Source organism: Pipistrellus kuhlii, unplaced genomic scaffold, assembly GCF_014108245.1.
Source record: "Pipistrellus kuhlii isolate mPipKuh1 unplaced genomic scaffold, mPipKuh1.p scaffold_m20_p_10, whole genome shotgun sequence".
NCBI lineage: Eukaryota > Metazoa > Chordata > Mammalia > Chiroptera > Vespertilionidae > Pipistrellus > Pipistrellus kuhlii.
Genome location: NW_023425405.1, coordinates 55,300,167 through 55,324,743, shown reverse-complemented (window position 1 = coordinate 55,324,743; position 24,577 = coordinate 55,300,167). Strand labels below are relative to the sequence as shown.

Here is a 24,577-nt window from a genome sequence, read left to right as displayed (position 1 = left end):
TTCCACTCGGTCAGCCCCTTGTGGCATCAGTGGCCTGCGGAAATATCCAGCCTGGATGACCCTTTGGGCAGTCTTGAAAAGCCTGGGACAGAAGGACGGGGGGGGGGGGGAGTCCCTCCTGTCCCACTGCCCTAGTAGGGATGGGACCTGAAGCCTCCTATGGCCATTATTGCCCCAGGGGCAGCTCAATAAAATGCCCCCAGGAGTGAATTCACATGCCCTCCCCTTTCACACCTCTGTTGGCCCAGAAAGGAACTCACTACAGACTGATTCATTTGCCACTCAGCATAACCATTATGGCTTGTCTCAGTTCCTGTCCTTATAAGGGAATTCCTTGTATCACAGGATCTAACGCATCTAGGGGAAATAATGAGCCACATAAACTGATGAACAGAAACAGACCTGGAGACAGAGAAGCAGCGATCAGACTGTCAAACCTCGGAGGGAAGGTAGGGGAGGGTGGGGGCAAAGGGGAGAGATCAACCAAAGGATTTGTGTGCATGCATATAAGCCTAACCAGTGGTCCTGGACAACAGGGGGTGGGCATATGTGGGGAGGGGTTTGGAATGGGAATGGGGGGATGAAGACAATTGTGTGACACCATAATCAATAAAGAAATAATAATAATAATAATAATAATAATAAATAAATAAAATAAAAGAAAGAACCTAAATAGGCTGCATTTACTCCAGACTTTTTGTAACAAATGCCAATGGGAGAGTGGCACCCTCTAGTGCACACTTGGAGAACTGTCATCAAGTGAATTTGTAGAGGGCTGTTTCTCCGGTGCCCTGAGGCCTGCCTGTCACCTTTATATTAGAATGTACCAGCAGGAACCATGTAAATCGCCAGTAAATATTTGTTGAGTGAGTCAATAGAACAATGAGGCTTTTTGGAGTGCCCTATGGAAGTGAGTAAAAAAAGCAGACGTGTGAAAGTAAACTGTCCCTTTAGGGACAGAATGAAAATTGATGGCAATTATAGGGGACAAGAGAAAATGGGAGGCAAAAAAAATGCAATTTTTTTCCCCCCTTTCTTTTTTTCCTGGGTTTCTAGAGGAAATAAAAAGAAACACAGAGTAACGTTCCAAAGAGAATTAGCCAAAATGCCAGGAATAAAAGTTTTTTCATAGAAACCTAAAACATTCTACAAGGGAAGAAGCTGAGAACTGGGTGATGCTGGCTGAGCCACCCACAGGATGAGAGAGAAGGCATGGAGCAAGAGTTGGAAAACCCACCACCACCTCCTGGACGCGGAAAATAGAAATATTTACAGGCATGGTCTGATCTTATAATGAATCGAGTTGATGCCTGAAGGTGGAGCCTTCCAGGACCCAGTCCTTCTTACTAAGGGGGGTCAGTGGGGTGGGGAATGGTCCCATCAAGAGGTAGCCCCTAGCCCCAAACCCTGGATGGCAGGGACAGCTTCCCTTCAGCTTCCTCACAAGACCTCCCCAGGAGAAGGTGACTCCCTGGGGACGGCCCTGGTTACCTGTGACTTGGGCCAGCCCTGGGTGGCTGGGGGCTGAAGGGACTGGGGGACTCTAGAGGCAGGCATACAGAGTGGCCGGACCTGCTTGCACCTCCGGTAGAGCTGAGAGGACTGGGTGCTGCCATCTTGTGGCTGAGGGCACCACCATCTTTGAGGGCATGACAACAATTAGCATATTCCCTCCTTATTGGCTGTGGATGCCGCCATTTTTGTGAGGGCATGATGGTCAATTAGCATATTCCCTCTTTATATGCTAGGACTAGAGGCCCGGTGCACAGGATTCGTGCACTGGTGGGGGCAGTGGCCTGCAGGGATCACCCAACTGTTCATTCCTGTCAGCCATGTGGCTTTGGACCTGCTCTCTGAGCGGCTGCTCCTTGGTCTGGCATCTTCTGTGGAGCTGGAGCACTAGCCTCTCCAGGGACATTAGTTACAAAAAGTCTGGAGTGATTTCAACATGCATCCTATTTAGGTCCTGGAAGGCTCCACCCTCAGGCATCAACTTGATTCATTATAAGATCAGAAGATTTACTAACAGGAGGTGCAGCCCTCTGCTGCTGCCACTTCTGGCAGTGCAAGCTTTGGTGAGCTCAAGTTCACAAAATGACAAGTCTGCTCTCTTGGATGAACCCCAAGGACGTGACACAAAGCAAAAAAGCCAGTCTTGAATGGACAAACACTGCCTGGTTCCTCCAGGGTGAAGCCACTAAGGAACAGAAAGAGGAAGGAGGTTGCAGGGCTGGGGGAGGGAAGGGGAGTCGCATGGCGTCCCAGGGTTGCAAGAACAGGCTCCCAGCTCTTTGCACAACCACGTGAGCGTGCCCCACATGGCTGAACTGTGCACCTAAAAATAGCTGACACAGTCCATTTACCTAATGTGTTGGCTACTTTTTTTTTTTTTTTTTTCCACAGTGACATAAAACTTGAAAAAGTCTTGCTCCACGTACAAATTCTTTCTGTCCCAGGAAGCGTTGGGACACCATGGTCTTGGACAAAGCATGGACGGTCGGGCCCGGGAAGGAATGCTTCGCCTGGGAAGCAGCATTCGTCTGAGGCCTGAGCTGCCCCGGCCAGGGATTCAGGAACACCTTCCCTGAAGAGGGGTGAGGGATTGTTACCGGCGCTGGACAGGCTGCTTCAGGGTGCACAGAGGTTGGGGGGCTGGTGGTGGGAACAGTGTCTTCATCGAAGCCACTAAAGGTCCCCTGTTTCCGACCTCAGTGGCAGGAAGCCGCCCACAGCACCTGCTTTGCCCCGAGCCTGATGAGGCCTCTCTAGAGGCCCTCTGCAGCTCCTCCTGGGCCTGCACCCCCCTCACCTGCCTGCCCCTGTCCCGTGTGCCTGACCCTGACTGTGACTTTGCAGTGAACTTCTGTGCTGCTGAGGCTGCAAAACCGAAAGCCACAACCCACTTCTAGAAACCTCTCTCTGCTGGGAAAGGATGTTTATCAGAAAGACCTTGCAGAGCTGGTCCCGCCCTGCTTTCCTGTTTTCTCACACCAGCCTCTGTAGGATTCTGTTTGCCTGAGAGGAACGAGCAGCTGCTGCACCTGCCACGCCATGGAGCAGGCCCGCTGTGGAGGCTCTGAGGCCCAGGCCGGCCGGGGCACAGGAACAAGGTATGTGGTTAGGGAGGGGCCTGCACCACCAGGACGCCAGCCCAGAGCGGGCAGAGCCACGGGAGGGTGCGACCTCAGGGTCTCTGGGAGGGTTCCTCCTTAGTCAGGCCTGGTCTCCCCAGCCCGGGGCGTGGGGTGGGGCAGAGGCTCCCCCTGTACTTGTAAAAACTGTTTTTCTTTCTTCACATGCCACTCATGGTCACTCATTTAACGCCATTTGTGGGGTCCCTTTCCACATCCCGCGTGGTTCAGGGTTCTTCTTCAGGGTTCCGTGTTCTGGAGAAGGACGCACACAAATGAAAAGAGTCTGGAAAAGAGTTAATTTGGGAAAATGGGGGGAGGGGGCAGGCGGGAGTACACCTCTAGGGGGAGGACTACCCACTGCTCTAGCCTTTTGCCATCGCTTTTATTGAGGTTCTGAGATACACCCACATCCTTTAGGCAGGAAATTTCAACAATAGAAAATCAGCATAGTATTCCATGGTGTAGATGTACCACAGTTTTCTAATCCACTCACCTGCTGATAGGCACGTAGGCTGTTTCCAAATCTTAGCTATGGTAAATTGTGCTGCTATGAACATAGGGGAGCATACATCCTTTCTGATTCGTGTTTCTAGTTTCTTGGGATATATTCCTAGAAGTGGAATCACTGGGTCAAATAGAAGTTTCATTTTTAGTTTTTTGAGGAAACTCCATACTCTCCTCCACAGTGGCTGCACCAGACTGCATTCCCACCAGCAGTGCATGAGGGTTCCTTTTTCTCAGCATCCTTGCCAGCACTTGTTTATTGATTTGTTGATGATAGCCATTCTGACAGGCCTGAGATGGTATCTCGTTGTTTTGATTTGCATCTCTCAGATGATTAGTGACTTTGAGCATGTTTTCTTTTCTCTCTCTCTCTCTTTTTTAAAAATATATATATTTTATTGATTTTTCACAGAGAGGAAGAGAGAGTGATAGAGAGTCAGAAACATTGATGAGAGAGAATCATCGATTAGTTGCCTCCTGCACACCCCCTACGGGGGATGTGCCTGCAACCAAGGTACATGCCCTTGACCAGAATCGAACTCGGGACCCTTCAGTCCCCAGGCTGACACTCTATCTACTGAGCCAAACCGGTTTCGGCTGGGCATGTTTTCATATGTCTCGTGGCCTTCTGTGTGCCCTCTTTTGAAAAGTGTCTAGGTCCTTTGCCCATTTTTTGATTGAATTGTTTATCTCCCTTTTGTTAAGTTGTATGAGCTCTCTGTAACTTTTCTAGATCAAACTCTTACCTGAAATAGCATTGACAAATATGTCCTCCAATGCAGTGGGCTTTCTTGTTGTTTTGTTATTTTACATATTTTGAAATCCTTAACAGAGAACATGCTTAGAGAGAGGAAGGGAGAGAGATAGAAACATCTATTGATTGCCTTCTGTACGTGCCCCACTCAGAGATTGAACCCAAAACCTGGGCATGGGCTCTGACAGAGTTGACCTGGCATCAGTGCACAGGATGATCTTCAATGAACTGAGCCACTCCAGCCAGGCTGTTCAATATTATTCTGTATTGGTTTCAGGTGTACAGCATAGTGGTTTGACAATCAAATATTTTATAAGACACGGTTCTCTTAAAAGGTATGAACTGTTAAATAACAAGGGCTTTTCTCCTTCTTCACTTTCTTCAGCTTCATTTCTTTGTTCTTCAAGGCAAAAACCATCTTCTTGGCCATAAGCAAGTATTTATCAAAGGCTTTCTCTATGTTGTTTGTAGATACCGGGGTGAACAGATCAGGGTAAGTCTCCATTCTGGTGGAACTTGCCTTTTAGTGGTGGGGAGATAAAAAGGAAAGCGATAAGCAAGTAAACACACAGTGTGAAAGATAGTAGCAGTGGGTGCTGGGCCGAAAAATAGAGCAAGGTGCCAGGGACTGGGAGAGCAGGGGCTGGGGTGGGGGGGGATATGGAGAGTCAGAGAAAAGGGGAGGGGGAAGTCTTAGATATAGGGTGACTGGAGGCCTTCCGTGCCACAGGGACGACGCAGGAGAGACCTATTGGAAGTGAACCTGCCTTACACAAGTCCAGGGACTTGCTCAGATGAGCAGCCAGCAAAACCCCCCGAAGTCCCATGTTTGGGACCAGCAGGAAGGTTGATGTGACAAAGACAGGTGGAGAAGGGCGGGGCTGAGGTCCGGGAGGCAGCCAGGGCCGGAATTGGGTGGGGTCTTGGACCACTATAAAGCCTTCGCCTATTACTTTGTGCGGGTGGGAAGCCCTTGGTGGACTTTGGACTGATAAGGGATATCTGTCTTGCTTTAGGCCAGTGGTTCTCAACCTTCCCAATGCCGCGACCCTTTAATATAGCTCCTCATGTTGTGGTGACCCCAACCATAAAATTATTTTCGTGGCTGCTTCCTAACTGTAGTTTTGCTACTGTTATGAATCGTCATGTAAATATCTGATATGCAGGATGTCTTAGGCGACCCCCGGGAAAGGGTTGTTCGAGCCCCAAAGGGGTCGCGACCCACAGGCTGAGAACTGCTGTTTTAGACTCTGGGAGAAGGTTGGAAGCTGAGAGACCAGAGGTAATGTTATTGCCGAAGTCCAGAAAAGAGCGGATGACCAGTTTAATCTGGAAAAATGAGGAAAGGCCAAGGGTGAACCTGAGTGGGGGCAGCTGAAAGGCTTAAACAAGACAAGAGAATGAAAGCTGGGTCTCTGTGGGACTCTGCTTCTCTGAGAGATAGTGACCACGCCCACAAGCCATATCTTTATTTTATAGCAGATGCCACAAGGCGTGATCAAGATGTTTACAACATTCTCGTGGGTTTCAGCCCTACTCAACTACATGCTCCTGAACTCTATCAATCCCACATCACTCAGGCACGAGGGGCCACGTGTTCCGACCATAGGTTCAAGTTTACAACGATAGCTGATGGCTGTCATTGTGCTGGGAGGCCCTGCCCTCCAAGCTGGGCCTTGCCCGTGGCAATGAGAGGACTGTGCCTTCTCATCAGGCTTGGACCTATCCAGACACTGTAGCTGCTCCCCACAAAGTGGAGTGGTGAAGAATGGGAAGGAATCTTCCAGGAGGACCAGAGGAGAGGGGTGCAGGGAAGGACATGCTGGGCATTTTGGGGACCTGGACTGAGGTTGCAGATGCAGGCGGGGTCCCTGACTGTGAAAAGCACCCACAGTTACACGCTACTTGCTCTTTTCCAGTCCACACAAAACATTTACAAAAATTTTATTGGGCCAAAAAGTAAATCTCAGCCAATGACAAATATTTTATGCAGATGTTCTCTGAACTCAGTCCGCTAGCATTAGAAATAAATAAAAAAAGATAGCTACTCTCCATATATATATATATATATATATATATATATATATATATATAATTTTATTTTATGTTTAAAAAATATATTTTATTGATTTTGTACAGAAAGGAAGGAAGAGAGACAGAGAGTTAGAAGCATCGATGAGAAAGAGTCATCAATCAGCTGCCTCTTGCACACCCCCTACTGGGGATATGCCTGCAACCAAGGTACATGCCCTTCACAGGAATCAAACCCGGAACCTTCAGTCCCCAAGCCGACGCTCCATCCATTGAGCCAAACCGGTCTCAGGCCCAATATATTTTTAAATTTAATAATCACTTCTCTTAATTATGGACCAAAAAGAAATCATAGTTGATTTGAAATTAGAGCATATTTAAAACCGATCAACAAGAAGAATGAAGGGAACAACACTCTGAAGATGTCAGCTCTTTTCGAACTAAGCCACAAATTGAACCAATGGCATTCAAAAACTCCACTAGGAATTCCAAAAGAAAATGACTACTGATTTTAAAAGCCCTCTGAAGATTTAAAAAGCCAAGAAACAGTGAGATAATTCTGAGCTATAGCAAGGTGTTGGGATTGCTCCATCAGGTCACTGAGGCCTGTTTGAAAGTTACACTGATTAAGTCATATTGGTTTTAGTAATGAAGACATTGTGGCTCAGGAATAGACTGAGAGTTCAATGGACATAGCAGAGAACCTGGACATATGGGCACCTGTTACCTGATGCTGCGAAACTTGGCTCTTCCTGCAGATTCCGACTCCGTTAAGAATGCACAATTTCAACTAATGGTGCTTCTCAGACTTGCATTTCATGGAAACCACCTGGAAATTGTTGAACTACAGATTCTGATTTAGCAGGTCTGGGGTGGGGCCCAAAAGTTTGTATTTCTTATGCGAATCTAGTTGTTTGCAATCTGGGAATCATACTTGGAGTAGCAACAGCTTAAATTGTAAGAGTATTAAGTGTTTATTTAACAAAGAGGTGGTTTGAAGGAGATCTGGCAGCTTAGGGACGTCATCAGGGACCCTTTATCTTTCTGCTCCTCTGTCCTTTGGCTTGAATGGTGCATGTTGACTTTTGTTTTCTTATTTGTACCTCGTTGCCCCAGGATGGCAGCTGCAGTCCCAGACATCACATTTGAGTTCCATGCCGAAAGAAGGGGGAGAGTGATAATAGGAGCCCTCTGCTGGAGAATGCCCCTGTCATCAAGAAAACAATAGCGTTTTCAGCCCTGGCTGGGTTTCTCTGATGGTTAGAGCATAGTCTCTGTACACCAAGGTTGTGGGTTTGATCTCCTGTCAGGATACATACAAGAAGCAACCAATAAATACATAAATAAGTGGAACAACAAATCAATGTTTCTTTCTCTCAAATCCAAAATAATAATAATTAATAATAATAATAGTAATAAAGAACATGGCATTTTCAGAAGGCCCAAGCAAATGTTCCCTCAACTGTCACCAACTCGATCTGGGTCACATGGACACCCCTATTTGGAAGGTTGGCTGAGAGACTGAGTATATTAGTGTCTTATTGCTGCTATAACACATTGTGACTAAAGCCCCCCACAGATTTATTATTTCAGAGTTCTGGGGGCTGGACGTCTTAACATCAAGGCACTGAGCAGGACTGTGATCCTTCTGGGGCCTCCATGGGAGAATCTGTTTCCTGGCCTTTCCCAGCTTGGAGAGTTGGCCTCTGTCATCAAAGCCAGCAGGGTAGCATTTTCAAATTAGCAAATCTCACTCTCTGATCCTCCCCATTTCTGTTTTCACATCTTTTTTCACTCTGACTCTCCTGTCTATTCTTTTTAAAAAAACATATTTTATTGATTTTTCTACAGAGAGGAAGAGAGAGGGATAGAGAGTTAAAAACGTCAATGAGAGAGAAACATCGACCAGCCACCTCTTGCACACCCCCTACTGGGAATGTGCCCGCAACCCAGTACATGCCCTTGACCGGAATCGAACCTGGGACCCTTTAATCGTCAGACCAACGCTCTACCACTGAGCCAAACCGGTTTTGGCAAGAACACATTTTCTTGCTGTTCCTCTGTTTACTCTGCATGTGAGCTGGACCTTGATGTGTTGCTCTTTGTTCCAACAGGACCAGCGGGAGCCGGTGCCAGGAGGATGCTGCGGTGCAGGGCTGCTCCCGGGGGCCCCTGAGGCTTCTCCTCTTGGGGAAGCATGGGGCAGGAAAAAGTGCCACGGGAAACACCATTCTGGGCAAAGAGGTGTTCCTGTCCAGATTCAGTGGGAAGCCGGTGACTGAAACGTGCCAGAGAGAGAGTGGGACCGTGAGAGGGGAGGAAGTTGTGGTCATCGACACCCCCAACCTTTTCTCCTCAACAGCTTGTGTCAACAACAAGCAAGGAGCCATTGAACACTGCTGGGAGCTTTTTGCCCCCAGCCTGCATGTCCTGCTTCTGGTGATTCCCATCGGCAAGTATAACGAGGACGACAGAGAGACAATCGAGGGCATCCAGCAGGTGTTTGGAGAGGGAGTCTGGAGGTACATCATTATCATCTTCACTCGGAAGGATGAGTTGGATGATGGCTCCATGGAAGATTACCTTCAAAACGACACATCGCTTGGAAAGTTGGTTGAAAACTGTGGAAGACGCTACTGCGCTTTCAACAACAAGGCAAGTGAGGCTGAGCGGGACAGCCAGGTGGGAGAGCTCCTCCCCATGGTCAAGTGTTTGGTGGATAAGAATGGAGAACCCTATCCTGTGAAGTTCAACAATGAAGGCAATGGATCCCAGGTGAGAATTCTCATTCCTGTCTCCAAGGATCTCTGGGTTGTTAGAGAGAGTGGGATGAAGATGGGCAGAGACATGTGAAAAGGTTCCTAGGCCTTGTTTAAGGAGATATCCTAGGTAATAAAAGAGAAACACTCAAATTGACTGTGCCTTCGCTATGCCCACAAGCCACGCCCGCCAACCAATCAGGGCATGTATGCAAATGAACACAACCAAGATGGCAGTTAAATTGCATATCCAGGACAGAGCGAAGACTGCAGATGGCTTAGAAAGAAGCCAAGTGCTGCAGAAGCAAGCAAGCAGAGCAGGGGAGAAGGAAGGCAAGCAGGTGGGGCCTTGGGTAAAGGGAGGAAAGCAGGTGGGGTGGTGACTGCAGCAGGAAGCTCTATTGCAGAAATCTTCCTGCAAGGGGCCACTGGTCTATTCATAATCTGGAAAGATGAGGCACCAGAAGGTAGGTTACTTTGGATATTAAACTTTGGACTTTATTGGTGAATTCATGGATACAGTTAAGTCCTTGCCTGACTTTACCTTTCATAGTCTTGGACACCAATGACTCATTAGACCCCCTTGGCTTCAATAAAACCATCTTCTTCTTTCTCTCCCCACCCACCTCATCCCATCCTTTCTGGCCACTCGGGGGATTGCTGAGTCCTCCTCGCACGAACTCTAAAAGTTGGCATCTACAGGGCTTGGTTCTAGCCTGTCCCCAATTCTCTACACTCTCCCTTGGGTGACCCCACATTTTACAACTTTGAGCTCCATTTATTTCCAACAGTTTCAAAATTAGCAGCCCTTGCCCAGGTCTCCTCTGAGTTCTGCCCCTTTTATCCAGTTGCTACTTGACATCTCCTCTGCACTCTCATAAAGGACCCCAGACTGAACATGTCCAAACTCTCAGTTCCCCCCTTAAATCTGTATGATTTCTGTTTTCTTCTCAACTTGGTAAATGGTTGTGCTGCCTACTACGCTCTTCAAACCCAAACCCTGGAGTTGGCTTTTATAGCACAGCTGGCATCTGCTGCCCAAGAAATTCTCAAGTCCGTGCTCATGCCTGGCACCCACCTGCTTCTCTCCACCTCCGCAACCACCATCGGGTACAAGACAGCCTCTTCTCTTGCCTGGAGTATTTTACAAATAATCTCCTAACAACTTTCCCTTGTTCATTCTTGGGCCTTATATCCCCACCCATTTTATATCCCCACACAACAGCCAGATTGACATTTTATTTACTTTTTTTTTTTTTTTAACTTGAATGAAGAATGTATTCAGAAGTAAGGAATGCAAGCTTTTGCCACTGAGGAGCTTACGCTACAACTGGAGTGACTTATGCATAAGAAACAAAGTAATCATTGACTCAGTATAACTAAGCTTATGTTAGTATAGGGAATTCTATAAATACTAGGGGCCTGGTGGGTGAAATTCGTGCACTGGGTGTGTGTGTGTGTGTGTGTGGGGTGTCCCTCAGCGCAACCTGCCCCCTCTCACATACTGGGAGCCCTCAGGGGATGTCCTACTGATGGCTGGCCTCCGTTTGTGGGAGGCAAACGGGCTGAACAGGGGAAGGCACCAGCCCCAGCACCCTGCTACTGCAGCCACTGCCAGCCACTGCAGCCACCATGGTGTTTTCATCAACACGGACTCCAGTCCCTTCACCAAGAAAAAATGAAAACTTTCTTTACGCATGTTCAAGATGTGTCTTTCATAGGATATGCATTATCCTCACCATTATCCTCATATATTTTATCCTCACCTGAGGATATGTTTCCATTGACTTTTGGAAAATGTGTAAGAGAAAGGGAAAGACAGAGAACAACATCAAAGTGAGAGGGACACTTTGATTGGTTGCCTCCTGCATGATCTCTGATCTGGGCCCCTGCCAGGGAGAAGCCTGCAACCTAAGTACATGCCCTTGATCAGAATCGAACCCAGACCCTGCTGTCTGCAGGCTGAGGCATTATCCACTGAGTCAAACCAGCTAGGACAGGATATGACATTTCTTAGCCCTCCAGCAGCAGACCTTCATTTTTTTTTTTTCTTCAGAGTGTGGTGGAAAAACTCTAGATCACTTTTTCAGATTCTTATTACCCAAGTTATTAAGAATATTTCTAGTGACACACAGGAAGCTTAGACAATGTGCAGTCAGAAAAGGTGTTTCCTCTATAGTTCACACCAATTGTGGGCTGGGCCCTGCACAGGCCTAAAGCCTCTGGCCAAAGCTTTAGGTCTGGGCAGGGGCCCTCCAGTTCCCTCTGATTGCAGGCTCCACCCCGCCTACCCCTGCTCCACTCTCTAGCTTAGGCTTTGAGCCTTGAGCAAGGGACCCCAGGCTCCCTGTGACCGCAGGCTCTGCTCCTGGACAGGAGTGGACACTCAGCTTCCTGCAATAACAGACTCTGTTCCTGCCCCCTCGTTCTGATTGCAGGTTTGGCCCTGTCCAAGAGCCCCCTGGCTCAGGCCCTGCCCAGGCTGCTCTGGGCCCAGGAGGCCTTAACTCACAGTGACCTGGGTGCCAGGATGTTCCTGGGACACAGGCATTGGGTGCTTATGTATGCAAATTAACTGCCATCTTTTTTTTTTTTGTGGGGGTTAATTTGCATACTCATTCTGATTGGCTATGGGCATAAGGAAGGTATGGTCATGTTACATATTTGTCTATTATTAGGCAAGATAGGTGCTGAAGAAGGTAAAGCAAACAAAAATTCAGCATGGGGGATCTTTTTCGAGCTGATGGCCATGTGAGAGAAGCCAGCACTTACTGAGAAACTACTAAATTCCAAACACATACATGAACCGATTTCGTCTTCACTGCAACTTTATGCACAGATATTCTACAGATGAGGACCCTGAGGCTCAAGAATTCTGAATTATATGTATTTCAGGGACTGTGTTGAGGAGTAAATGAAATGCTTACAAAATAATTTGCAAATACTTGAAACTGGATAAATGTTCAATAATTATAAGCTGCTATTATTCTGATTGTTATAATTATTATAGAAGTGTATGAGGTCCAAATAAATTATGGAGACATTAAGGATTTAATAATCCAGCCCAGCTGGTGTTGCTCTGTGGTTGAATGTCGACACATGAACCAGGAGGTAACTGGTTCGATTCCCCGTCAGGGCATTTGCTTGAGTTGCGGGCTTAATCCCTAGTAGGGGGTGTGCAGGAGGCAGCCAATCGATGTTTCTTTGTCATCGATGTTTCTATCTCTCTATCCCTCTTCCTTCCTCTTTCTAAAATAAAAAAATATTTAAAAAAAAGGATTTATTAATCCAGAGATGGAGCGAAGATTTCCACTTTTAGGACTCTAGCACCAAGACATAAAAATACATAAAGGTGTATGGACAAGAACCTTTATCACTGAATATTATGGAATAGTAAAACCAGAAATAGCCTGTAGGTCTACCAATAAAGGAAGGATTGCATTAGTTTAAATGGTTGCATATGGAGCGAATTGCATCTACTTGTGTAGATGTGCAGACATGTTAATTATTAAGCTGATTGCAGAATAAAAGAGCCTAATAAGTCTCTCTATGTGTTCATATATGCTTGTATGTATTTGTATAAATGCAGTATTTCCCAAAGTGTGGTACGCGTACCCCCAGGGGTACGGGAAGAGTTTGGTGGGGGTACACGTTGCACGGGAGTTTGGTGGGGATATGCACTGCACCGTGCTTAGCTGCACCTAATTCTATGTTCTCATGAGTACAAGCGGTACTCAGCGTTACGAAAATTATAGAAGGGATACACATACGTCAAAAGTTTGGGAAACACTGGAAAGTTAGGACAACATAGAAGGATATACAAGTTAACAACTTATTTTTTGGTGGATTGAAGATGGAAAAAATTATTAAGTTGTAGATCATACCTTTGGTTTAAAACAAACAAACATGAAATAATTTGAGCTGGGCTGTGGAAAGTGGAAAAAGTCTGATAACCAGAGAGGAATGAGAGGACCCCAGAGAGAGATGATTGATGGCATCAAGGGTTTTGGGTAAGGTCAGGTGAGAAAGCAGGAAACTTGGCTAGCATGGAGACTTAACAAAGACAAGGTTGAAATAAAGTACAGGAAACTTCTAGGGATAGCAGATTCATCAAGATTGTATGTCATTGTTTTTACCTTCTTTTTTTTTTTATTGTTGTTAATCCTCACCCGAGAATACTTTCTTCATTGATTTTTAGAGAGAGGAAGGGCGGGGTGGGGAAGAGAGAGAAAGAGAACATCGATGTGAGAGAGACAGCGATTCACTGCCTCCTGCACACACCCCAATTGGACTAGGGATTGCGAACCTGCAACCCAGGTATGTGTCCTTGACTGGGAAGTGAACCTTGACCCTTCAGTGCATGGGCCAATACTCTAACCACTGAGCTCACTGGCTAGGGTGTTTTCAACTTTTTTATAATCCCATGACCAGATTGGGAGCCTGGTTCCCAATGTCCTCACTCTGCCTTGTCTCATCACTGACATTACTGAGCTGATTTCTTTCTTGAGGGAGCCCACAAGTTCTCCTTAAGCCTCTGGATTCTCTCCAGGAATAGCAGAAACCTTGGGAGCTTTTGGGAAGAATTACTGTTAGGAACTGTGGAGAAATGAAGTTAGAGCTTCCGGAACAATGCCTTGCAGATGGCTTTCTGCTTTGAGAGCGAGACCCATCTTGCGTCAGGTAAACCTGTTGAGGCAGCAGCGGCCATAGGATCTCAAGACTGACTGTCATTATGGACAAGTCTATAATGACCAGGAAGGACCACGACCATGGCCTTGATTTGACCACATCCTAATCATCCAGTTATTCTGAATTATACACTTGTGTCTCCATTTGTTTACTTTGTGAAAAGAAGAAAGTTTAGGTCTGTGTACATCATTTCTCCTCTTTATTTTCTAGGTCTGTATGAAAGAAGCTACCTCTGAGGAGGAGGACTTTCCACACGGTAAGGTGATTCCTTCAAAGAATGTGAAGCTCATATAGACATTCCTTTGAGTGTGCTATGCATCAAAGTGATAAGTCAGAGCAAAAGTGTACCCTGGAGACCTAGCTCATGTTAATGCGTACAACCTGTTCTTAGGGAACTCTGAACCCTTTGAGAAGGTGTAGCACCAGCCAAGGTCCTGTGGCTGGTGTGGGTGTCCCTGACCTCTGCCATGTTACAACGCTGGGCTTGACTGCTGTACCCAGTTGGCCTCTCCTTCCTGGCCCTGGATCTAGCACCACTCAATTTTTGACTCCTCCTAGGAAATCAGAAGTCCCTCCTCCATAGATAACAGTAACTTGCAGAATTCAGTGATGCAGCTCAGTATGCTTGTACTGATTGCCATTAGTGATGTATACTACACTCTGCACAGGCCAGTACATCCAGAGCTACCGAATTCTGTGTAGTAGATGCAATTTGGTCTGTAGGACGGGCATATATAACTAATTCAACTATCTCTTCATGGATATACTTTCCAATTTTTTTCTGGGCCAGCTCTGTGAAAGAACTGAATATGCACAACAAAAATCCCAACACACACACACACACACACACACACACAGAACACACACAAACGCACATAAAGAAAGGAAGGAACAAAGAACTGAATATTCAGTACTAAATACAATAAATGAGCTCTCTATCCCCCCCAAATTTTCCAAAATAATATTTAAAATGAAAATTTTAATAATCATAATAATTGTAGATGACATGTGCTGAAAAATTACATGTAATATATATTAATCATTCAATCCTCTTAGTATATACATGCCCCCTACTGGGGATTGAAACTGATACCTAGGCATGTGCCCTGACTGGGAATCAAACCAGTGACCTCTTGGTGCATGGACGATGCTCAACCAACTGAGCCACACAGGCAGGCAAGAAAGGACTTTTTGTAGGATGTAGGCTAGTGAGAGGTGCTCTTGGGGAAAGTAGTAATATTCCGAAGGCAACTTTCCAAGGACATGTAGTCTCTGCATTTCAGCTGCTTTCTTTAAATGCCACATTTACTCCCCTCCCAGATTTGTCATGCAGTCATGGAGTGACAGTCTACCTGGATGGCGCCCTGGATAGCACAGCCCCAGTGACTATCCCTGTAGTTGCTGACTCTGCCATTTGCTCAGCACGTAGTTGTGGTGTTGACCTTTTCTATAAAAACTGACAAGGAAGAGAAGCGATAAAACTTGTCCCTGTCTTTGTGTCCCACTATAAGAAGAAACTTGGAATCTGTCCTCTTGTCCTCTAGGGGAGCAGCTGCAGGCCACAAGGAGAAGTGGTGGGAACAGGGTATGTGTGGAGACAGAGTTTTATAGCTCAGGTTTTTACAGCAATTTATTGAGGTATAATTTACATAGAGTCAATACAACTCAATGACGTTTACACATCTACACATACGAGACCACCAACTAGATAAAGATATAGCACATTTCCAGCTCCTTAGAAGTTCTCACTGCCTCTCCCCTAAGAGACTTTTACCAACATCAGTTAACCATGTCTGTTCTTGAACTCTATATAATGTACTCATATTGCATGTAATTTTGTGTTTGGCTTTTTTTAATTATCATGTTTTGGAGATCTAGTCATGTTGCATATCAGCAGTCCATTCATTTCTTTTCTTTTTTAATTGCTGAGCAGTATTCAATTTTATGAATATACCACTCAAAATTATTTTGTTATTATTATTTTTAATTTATTTTATTGATTTTTTTTTTTACAGAGAGGAAGGGGGAGGGATAGTTAGAAACATCGATGAGAGAGAAACATTGATCAGCTGCCTCCTGCACACTCCCTACTGGAGATGTGCCTGCAACCAAGGTAGATGCCCTTGAGCAGAATTAAACCTGGGACCCTTGAGTCCACAGGCCAATGCTCTATCCATTGAGCCAAACCGATTAGGGCAGAGTTATTTAATTATTATTATTATTATTATTAAGAACAGTTTATGGATTTTTAGAGGGCGAGGAAGGGGGAGAGAGAGCAACATCAATGTGAGAGCAATGCATCCATTGGCTGCCTCCAGTATGCCCCCTACTGGGGATTGAGCCTGCAATTTGGGCATGTGCCCTTGACCTGAAATTGAATGAGCAACCTCTGGTGCAGGGGTCTTCAAACTACGGCCCGCGGGCCACATGCGGCCCGCAGAGGAGTCTGATCCGGCCCACCAGGTTTTTTGGGCAGTGAGCGCAGCCGAGGTGTTACAGTAGGAATTAGTAGTTCATATAGTCAGGCCCTCCAGCTCTCTGAGGGACCGTGATCTGGCCCCAACTTTAAAAAGTTTGAGGACCCCTGCGTCTGGTGCATGGGATGCCACCCAACCAACTGAGCTACTCTGGCCAGGGCCACTCACGGTTATTTTAAACTCAGATTCTCCCTGGTCCTGCCTTAGCCCATGGACTTCATGCCCCAGTACTTACTTTTGGTAGCAAAATGAGAGGAATGCTAAGGACCAAGACCAGTGAAAGCCAACTTTAACATTTTACATGTTCCTGGGCAACCTCAAGCTCTTGACATAGTTCATGGCCCCTTTCAGGGCTCTTACTTTGATGGGTAGCTTCTGGCCAGGACCAGAGTTCTGTAGGGTCAGAGCACTGATGCCATTTTCTATAAAAACTGACAAAGAAGAGAAGCGATAAAACTTGTCCCTGTGTTTTAAGAAAAGACTTGGAATCTGTCCTCTTGTCCTCCAGGGGAGCAGCTGCTGGCCACAGGATCTGAGCCGACCCCTGTGATGCCAGAACTAATGGTCCTGCTTGTGGGGAAGCGTGGCGTTGGAAAAAGCACAGTGGGGAACAGCCTTCTGGGGAAGCGAGTCTTTGAGACTGAATTCAGTGACGAATCAGTAACCAAGAAGTTTAAGTCTGAGAGCAGAATCTGGAGAGGGAGGAAAATTTTGATCATTGATAGTCCAGACTTATTATCTTTAAATGACTTTAAATCAGACCTTTGCAAACATGCCCCTAAGGGCCCCCATGCCTTCCTGCTGGTGACCCCATTGACCTCCTTAACTGAAGTGGATCTGAAGACCATCCAAAAAAGTTTTGAAGACGAATTAGCTAAGTATATGATTGTGCTCCTCACAAGGAAAGAAGATCTAGAGGACCAGAAAGTAGATATGTTTTTAATCAGGAATAAAGTCCTCCACAGTACTCTTGTCGAGAGTTCTGAAAACCAAATCAGCACCTTCAACTACAGAGTGACAGGAAAAGAGGAACAAAGGCAGGTAGATGGGCTCCTGCAAAAAATTGTGAAAATGGTGCAACAGAATGGAGACAAGCCTTGCAACTTCAAAAAGGAAGGTAAGAAAACATTTTACATATGCTTAAAAAAAAAAAGCAGATATAGGCTATAGAGGAACTTTTTTATTTTCTGAAGGGCATAGAGAAGATAAAAAGGACAGGTCCATTCTACTGACTAACTCTTCTCTTTCTCCTTTCTTCTATTTAACTAAAATTAGTTGACTTTCCTTGCATACTGTGCTGGCCTGGTCTTTAATGCTTCCATGAGCCAGGCCTCATTTCTCCAACTGGACGGTGAGGGCCATGAAGGAAGGAGTTGACCTTTTCCAGCTTCTTGTTTTTGGTACAGTTTCCAACCTCTTTTACCCAGGGCTCCGCACTCAGGGTTGGTGATAAAATAGCTCTTGACCATTGGTTAATACTTTCTCTTTCTTTGTCTTAAACTCAACACATACACATACTCTCCCTTTCTTTAAAAAAAAGAAGTTCTTAAAAAAAAAATTTCAGAGAGAGGAAGGGAAAGGGAGAGAGAGAGAGAAACATCAACGATGAGAGAGAGTCATCAATTGACTGCCTCCTGCATGCCCCTTACTGGGGATTGAGCCTTCAATACAGGCATGTGCCTTGATCATAAATAGAACTGTGACCTCCTGGTTCATGGGTTGATGCTCAACCACTGAGCCCCACCAGCCAGACTCTCTCACACCCTTTCTTGACTTTGTTTACTCTCTTGCTTCTTTACTCTTCTCTCTATTGGACAGGGGGCGCCATTTTGACGGAACAAGAACTGGGAGCCTGAATGCTCATGATGGGAGGGCCCCACATGACTATAGATGAGATTTATTTATTAGCCTAGCCACACAGCACTATCTACTGCTGAAACAGAAGTTCCCATCCACTCAGTGCTATGCATTCTATTGACCTGAGCTGAGATCCTTCCATCCCAGCATGACTCATCCCATTCTCTTGTGCTTCAAATGTGCTCACCTGAGAAGAACATCAGATCTAAAGGAGCATATCTGTTCATTGAGCCGTTTTTTGTTCCTCATGGAAGGCCAGGTGTTGGGGAGCTTCCTGAAGAAGTGAGAGAGAGAGTTATCATGGTGTACAGCCCTGGCTGGTTTGGCTCAGTGGATAGAGTGTCGGTGTGAGGACTGAAGGGTCCTAGGTTCAATTCTGATCAAGGACAAATGCCTGGGTTGTGGGTTCAATCCATGGTAGGGCACATGCAGAAGGCAGCTGATCAATGATTCTCTCTCATCATTGATGTTTCTATCTCTTTCTCCCTCTCCCTTTCTCTCTGAAGTCAATAATAAAAAAATCCTATATAATAAAGATGCAATATACAAATGGTCATTACACCATGACGCATAAAGACCAATAGCAGGAGAGTGGAGGGCTATGAGCGGCCAACTGAGACAAGAGGCAGCAAGCTACTCTCACATGGATTCGTGCACAGGGCTACTAGTATATATATAAAAAAGAAGTAAAGACATGTGGGAATGTCAGGAGAGGCTGTGTGGAGGGATCCCAATTTGAAATGGGCTTTGGAAAATGGGTTGAGTTTGGACGGCTAAGCAGAAACTTGGAAGACATTCTGGAGAGAGTACACTAGCAATTTGAAGCAAAGAGTTAGGACTATGCATGCCACATATGAGGGAATATCAGGGAGTGGTGTTGATGGGTATTGAGGAGTCACACCTAGAGGTAAAGTGGGATTGGGAGTTTACAGAGGCCATTGGGAACCACAGCCTTTGAGGGTATGGAAGCAGGATGGAAACACGTGACAGATATGGGGTTGTCGGGAGACTTTATTCATCTTTTAAGCATAAGATTGTGGCTTTGGAACAAGCAATTCAGTAAGTTCCCCTGGTAGGGAGAGCAAGGGGTGGGCTTTCCTTTCTCCTTGTTTTGAGGTGGATATTTGTAATTTGGGGAAAAGGTCATGATTGAAGAAAAGTGTGAAGCTACCTGAATGGAAGAGAGAGATCACGGTACAAGTGCAAAGTCATAAAGAAACCCCCAGTGATATACATCGCATTACTCCTGTAATTCCATCGGTTGGGAAATTTATTCTCCATCACTGAGACCACCTAACAGTATTATTGGGCACTCATTATCATAACCATAAGGTTCCTTTTTTTGTTATTGTTACTCCTCACCCAAGGATATTTTCCATTAATTTTTAGAGAGAGTGGAAGGTTGGGAAGGAGGAGAGAAATATCAATGTGAGAGAGACACACTGATTGATTGCCTCCCACATGTACCCCACCTGGGGCATGGATGTGACCTGCAACCTAGGTACATGCCCTTGACTGGGAATCGAACCTGAGACCCTTTGTCGTGCAGGCCAGTGCTCTAACCACTGAAAAACACAGGCCAGGCATCACGAGATGCCTTCGGATATCAATGAAGGACACAGTTAAATTGAAGGTGGTTGTAATGAGAAGTGCTCCCTCTGGTAATCCACAGATGGTACATGTAGTTGCTTTTTTCCAAAAACTAATTCTATGGAATAATTTTTCAAATAAACCCAGGAGGTTTTGTTTCGGTTAGCATTAGTAGCCATTGGGAAGACAGAGTCACAGCAGGAACAGAAGACAGAGATGAGATGAGTAGACTGGACCTAGGTGAGTGGGCAAAGAGTAACAAAACACTCACAGGTGCCAGGGAGCCAGAGAAGTTACCGGACAAAGGAGCAGAGTGAGAGATAGGACAGTAGCATGTCAGTGGGTGAGTGCGGGGCAGGGACTGTGGTCCAAGACCTGCTTCGGAGTTCACTGTGTGCCTGGAGGAAGCCATTCCTGTGCTCAGGGCTGGAGCTGTTCTGGGAAAGCAGCCCTGATGCTCCCTGAGAGTCCCGGGCTGCAATGTGTGGCATCGCTTTGAAAGGCGCACCCAGGTCAGCCCAGGGTCATGACTCTCTCTCCTGCTTTCCTCCGGCAGAGCCCCTGCGCATTGTCCTCCTGGGGCGGAGCGGAACTGGGAAGAGTGCCACCGGGAACTCCATCCTCGGGCGTAACATCTTCACCTCTAAGCTCAGTCCCCAGCCGGTCACCAAGGTGTTCCAGGAGGGCAAGAGGACAGTGGCGGAGCAGGAGGTGGAGGTGGTGGACACTCCTGACCTGCTAACCCACTTACAGGAGGTCAGAAGCTATGAAAGTAACAGAGTTCTAGTCCTGGTGCTCCAGCTCGGACGGATCACGGCCCAGGACAGAGACGTGGTGAGCGCACTGAAGTCCACGTTCGGAAGTAATGTTATGGAACGCATGATTGTGCTTTTCACCCGGAAGGAAGACTTGGGGGGCGAGGACATTAAAGATTACTGCAAAAATACAGACGACACATTTCTTAAGGAGACCATTAAAAAGTGTAAGGGGCGAGTTTGTGCTTTTAATAACAAAGAAACCGGCCGAGCTATGGAAGACCAGGTAACAGACCTTTTGAAAATGGCCAATGAGCTGATTCGTAACTATAAAGGGTCTGTGGAAGGGGAGAACATCAGCCAAATAACCGAAGATGCCCAGGAAAGCAAATTTTTCGGAAACGCAATGACAAAATTAAAAAATTGGCTTCCATAGGTGGCTGAAGTGCCTGGGGTCTCTTTAAGTTAGAGCTGCACTCAGGTTGGGGGGTATGGGAAGATTGGTGGATGGGGAGTGGGTTCATGACTTTTATTTTTTTATTTTTTACTTTTTTATAATATATATTTCATTGATTTATCACAGAGAGGAATTGAGTGAGATAGAGAGTTAGAAACACCGATAGAGAGAGAAACATCGACCAGCTGCCTCCTACACACCCCTCACCAGGGATGTGCCCGCAACCAAGGCACATGCCCTTGACCAGAATCGAACCTGGGACCTCAGTCCGCAGGCCGACACACTGTCCACTGAGCCAAACCGGTTTCGGCGGGTTCATGACTTTTAAGGGCTTGAGAAATCAAGGCCTCTCAACTTGTGATGCTTCGGCTCTTTGAGGTAATTAAATTTTCAAGATGGGGTAGGTAGTAGATTATAAAGAAGCAAGAAAAAATAATGTAGTGAAAAAGGGTCAGAATCAAGTCACAGGAATTACCTTACCTTCGCAGGTAGATTGGAGTGAGGACCCCGGCGAAGGCCAACCTGTAGCCAGAATACACATAGTTACACAAGAATCAGGGCACCCGGATACATGAGAGCAAGGCCACATCTGGGAAGTCCTGGGCATGGCAGAGAGGTGCGTCTGGACGCCTGTGGGCCGCCCATGCCTGCCACACCTGCCGGCCTGAGCTGTCCTTTTTCTGGAGTGGTGGCTGTTCCGTTGTGCCCTCTCCATTTCTACTCTGAATGCAAAGTGACCCAGTCCCCCCTTCTTTGTGGTCCCTGAGGACATGAACAAGACTGTGACGTTTCAAATGACTGTACTGCTAAATCATCACAGCGAAAGAGACTAGAACAAAAAAATCACTAAAATTGCCAAGATTAGACAACTTTGCAAAATTTTGGATTTCTAAGTATAATTCTAGATTTCCTCTAGAAAAGGTTATTGAAAACTTTTTTTTCACTTTTCTCCATTCTGTATCTCGAGGGTTAGGAATTAGGTCATAACCAGAGAACTCACATAATTATGGTATAAACACATTAGGGGCTTATGGTGTCTCATGTCCGGGGGCAGGCTGTCTGAGGCAGGTGCTGTGTCCGCTGTCCAGCTTCATTCTCATGCAGTCTCTGCACTTCAGGTTGCCACTGGGTTCCAAGATGGTGATGTTCTACTCACAGGTGAGCAGTTAAAATTGATAGCTGCCTGATGGAGGCGCTGTATGAGGTGAGAACTATAGAATCCTCTTTCAGTAGATATAGGGCCAGATGTTTTCAATATTAACCACTTTAGAGATACTTTGGGGACAGGATTTATATCACTTGCTTTTTTCTTTTTATTTTTTAAGTATCAGTTTACCTTTAAGACTGACCCATTTATAAGAGCATGAACTGTCAACATTAATAATTTTGTATCCTGCATAACTCTTATTATAACAAATTATGGAAACCCTGTATGTAATTATACTCCGCTGAGTGAAATAATAAAGATGAATGAAATTATGAACTTATGTCCTCCTGATTTCCATTTTTCTGACTTGAGGAAGAGTCTGACTCCTCCTAGAGGCAGGAGATGTCTCAACTTGGCGGTATGGAATTACCTCAAAAAATTAAAAATGGAACTGCCTTATGACCCAACTTTTCCACTTCTGGGAATTTATCCAAAGAGACTCATCGAGAGGACCCCCAACCCCAGACTGCAAAACTTCGTGCCCATTGACCTGGATGAGTGGTGGGCACAGCAGTTCCTGGCCAGAATCACTAACTGCTCCTAGCCGCTGCTTTGGAAGGAACGTTGCCTGCACAGGCCTGGCCCTGCCACATGGCAGACCCTCTGCCAGGAGAGGACCATGGCACCCTGTATGCCCACTGCAGCAGGTCGTGTTCCCCTCCGGACCAGGCTGGATGCCAGCCACACCTGAAGTGCCAGCATTTGGACTTTTGTACCTTCTAACCCCTTGGCCCAGCTGTGCCAGGCTGCCAGGGGCTGAACCTCTCTGACCTCAATCCTGCTCACTGTGCCTGGGCACCAGCCCCTGGGGCTGGTATGGCAGAGCTCCAGGTTAATAAAGTCAAGAAACTGCAAAACAAAACAAAACAAAACAAAACAACCCCGCTCCCCCCCAAAAAAACCCCCACAAAAAACAAAGAGACCCAAAACACTAATTCAAAAGATTGTATGTACCCTTATGTTCACTGCAGCATTATTTACAATAGCCAAGATTTGGAAGGAGCCCAAGAGTTCATCAATAGATGAGTGAATAAAAAAGCTGTGGTACATTTACACAGTGTAATGCTATGCTGTGGTAAAAATTTATCTTTGCAACAGCATGGGTTGAACCTACAGAACATTATGCTAAGTGAAATAAGCCACTTAGAGAAAGATAAGTATCATATGATTTCACTCAAATGTGGAATTTAATGAACAAACTGAATTACCAAGCAAAATAGAAACAGACTCACAGGTAGAGAGCAGACAGACAGCTCTGGTGCATTGTGGGAGTGGAGGGATTGAGGAAAAAAGAAAAAGAACTCATGGACATGGACAACAATGAGGTGATTGGCTATTGTGGGGGGTGAGAGTGGTGGGTGTAGGTGGAAGAGAGCATACAGGGGATAAATGGTGGTGGGGGGAAAAAAAGTAAAGGAACTCCAAAGATTAGAAGGTAGGAGAGAGGAATAGAACAAATTATCTCTCAAGGGCCTTGGAAGGAACTGAGTGTACCATCACCTTGATCTTGTTCTTCTAGTCTTCTTTGAGCCACCCAGTTTGTACTCCAAGAGAAGAGTTCTTTTCTTTTTTAAATTATCATCCAAGGATATATTTTTATTGATTTAGAGAGAGAGAGAGAGAGAGAGAGAGAGAGAGAGAGAGAGAGCGAGCGCGCGCAAGCGCGGGGATGGGATGGAGAGAAAGAGAAACACTGATTTTAGAGAAAAACATTGATCAGTTGCCTCTCATATGCGTTCCAACTAGGGATCAAACCCATAACCTAGGTATGTGCTGGAACTAGGAATTGAACCCACAACTTTCTGGTGTATGGGATGAGGCTCCAACCAGCTGAGCCATCTGGCCAGCACAAAAGAAGAGCTATTTTCAGTTATAATGAGTCTAAACTAAATCCAGTAGTGTAGGTTTTTCCTTTTCTCAATCCTACCCATATTATTTTTTCCTAATAACATGTTTCCCCCCCCCACCATACTAAATCAGCTTTTGACCACCATGAAAGCCACATAGTTTTTCTTTTCAAGGCTTGGAAAGAGGTAATATCATTGTGATATTGTAAGTTTTTATATATGACATTGGACACAACATTTTGCCTACTGCTAACTCTTGTCCAAGAGTCTGTGTCCTTCTGAAACCAGTTTGGCTCAGTGGATAGAGCGTCGGCCTGCAGACTGAAGGGTCCCGGGTTTGATTCTGGTCAAGGGCACATACATTGGTTTTGGGCACATCCCCAGTCGGGGGTGTGCAGGAGGCGACTGATCAATGTTTCTCTTATCGATGTTTCTAGCTCTCTATCCCTCTCCCTTCCTCTCTGTAAAAGACCAATAAAATATATTTTAAAAAGAAAAAGAAAAACAAAAAAGAGT

At 45.8% G+C, this 24,577-nt stretch overlaps 1 protein-coding gene across 1 annotated transcript; it reads left to right on the top strand.

Annotated features, from left to right (window-relative positions):
- The first annotated feature begins 397 nt into the window (after positions 1–397).
- On the top strand, positions 398–23,067 carry GIMAP8 (GTPase, IMAP family member 8). Its single transcript, XM_036429814.2, has 8 exons — positions 398–449; positions 2,404–3,110; positions 8,538–9,198; positions 14,082–14,127; positions 15,192–15,296; positions 16,857–17,465; positions 20,352–21,068; positions 21,321–23,067. Exons 2-7 carry the CDS (start codon positions 3,052–3,054, stop codon positions 20,984–20,986), a joined length of 2,115 nt encoding a protein of 704 aa, XP_036285707.1. The 5' UTR covers positions 398–449; positions 2,404–3,051; the 3' UTR covers positions 20,987–21,068; positions 21,321–23,067.
- The last annotated feature ends 1,510 nt before the right edge of the window (positions 23,068–24,577 follow it).

Coding starts and splice junctions, on each gene's coding strand:
- GIMAP8 (XM_036429814.2), top strand. CDS start 3,052: ATGGAGCAGGCCCGCTGTGGAGGCTCTGAGGCCCAGGCCGGCCGGGGC. Junction 14,128..15,191: donor GGAGGAGGACTTTCCACACG/GTAAGGTGATTC, acceptor CTCCCCTCCCAG/ATTTGTCATGCAGTCATGGA. Junction 17,466..20,351: donor TTGCAACTTCAAAAAGGAAG/GTAAGAAAACAT, acceptor TTCCTCCGGCAG/AGCCCCTGCGCATTGTCCTC.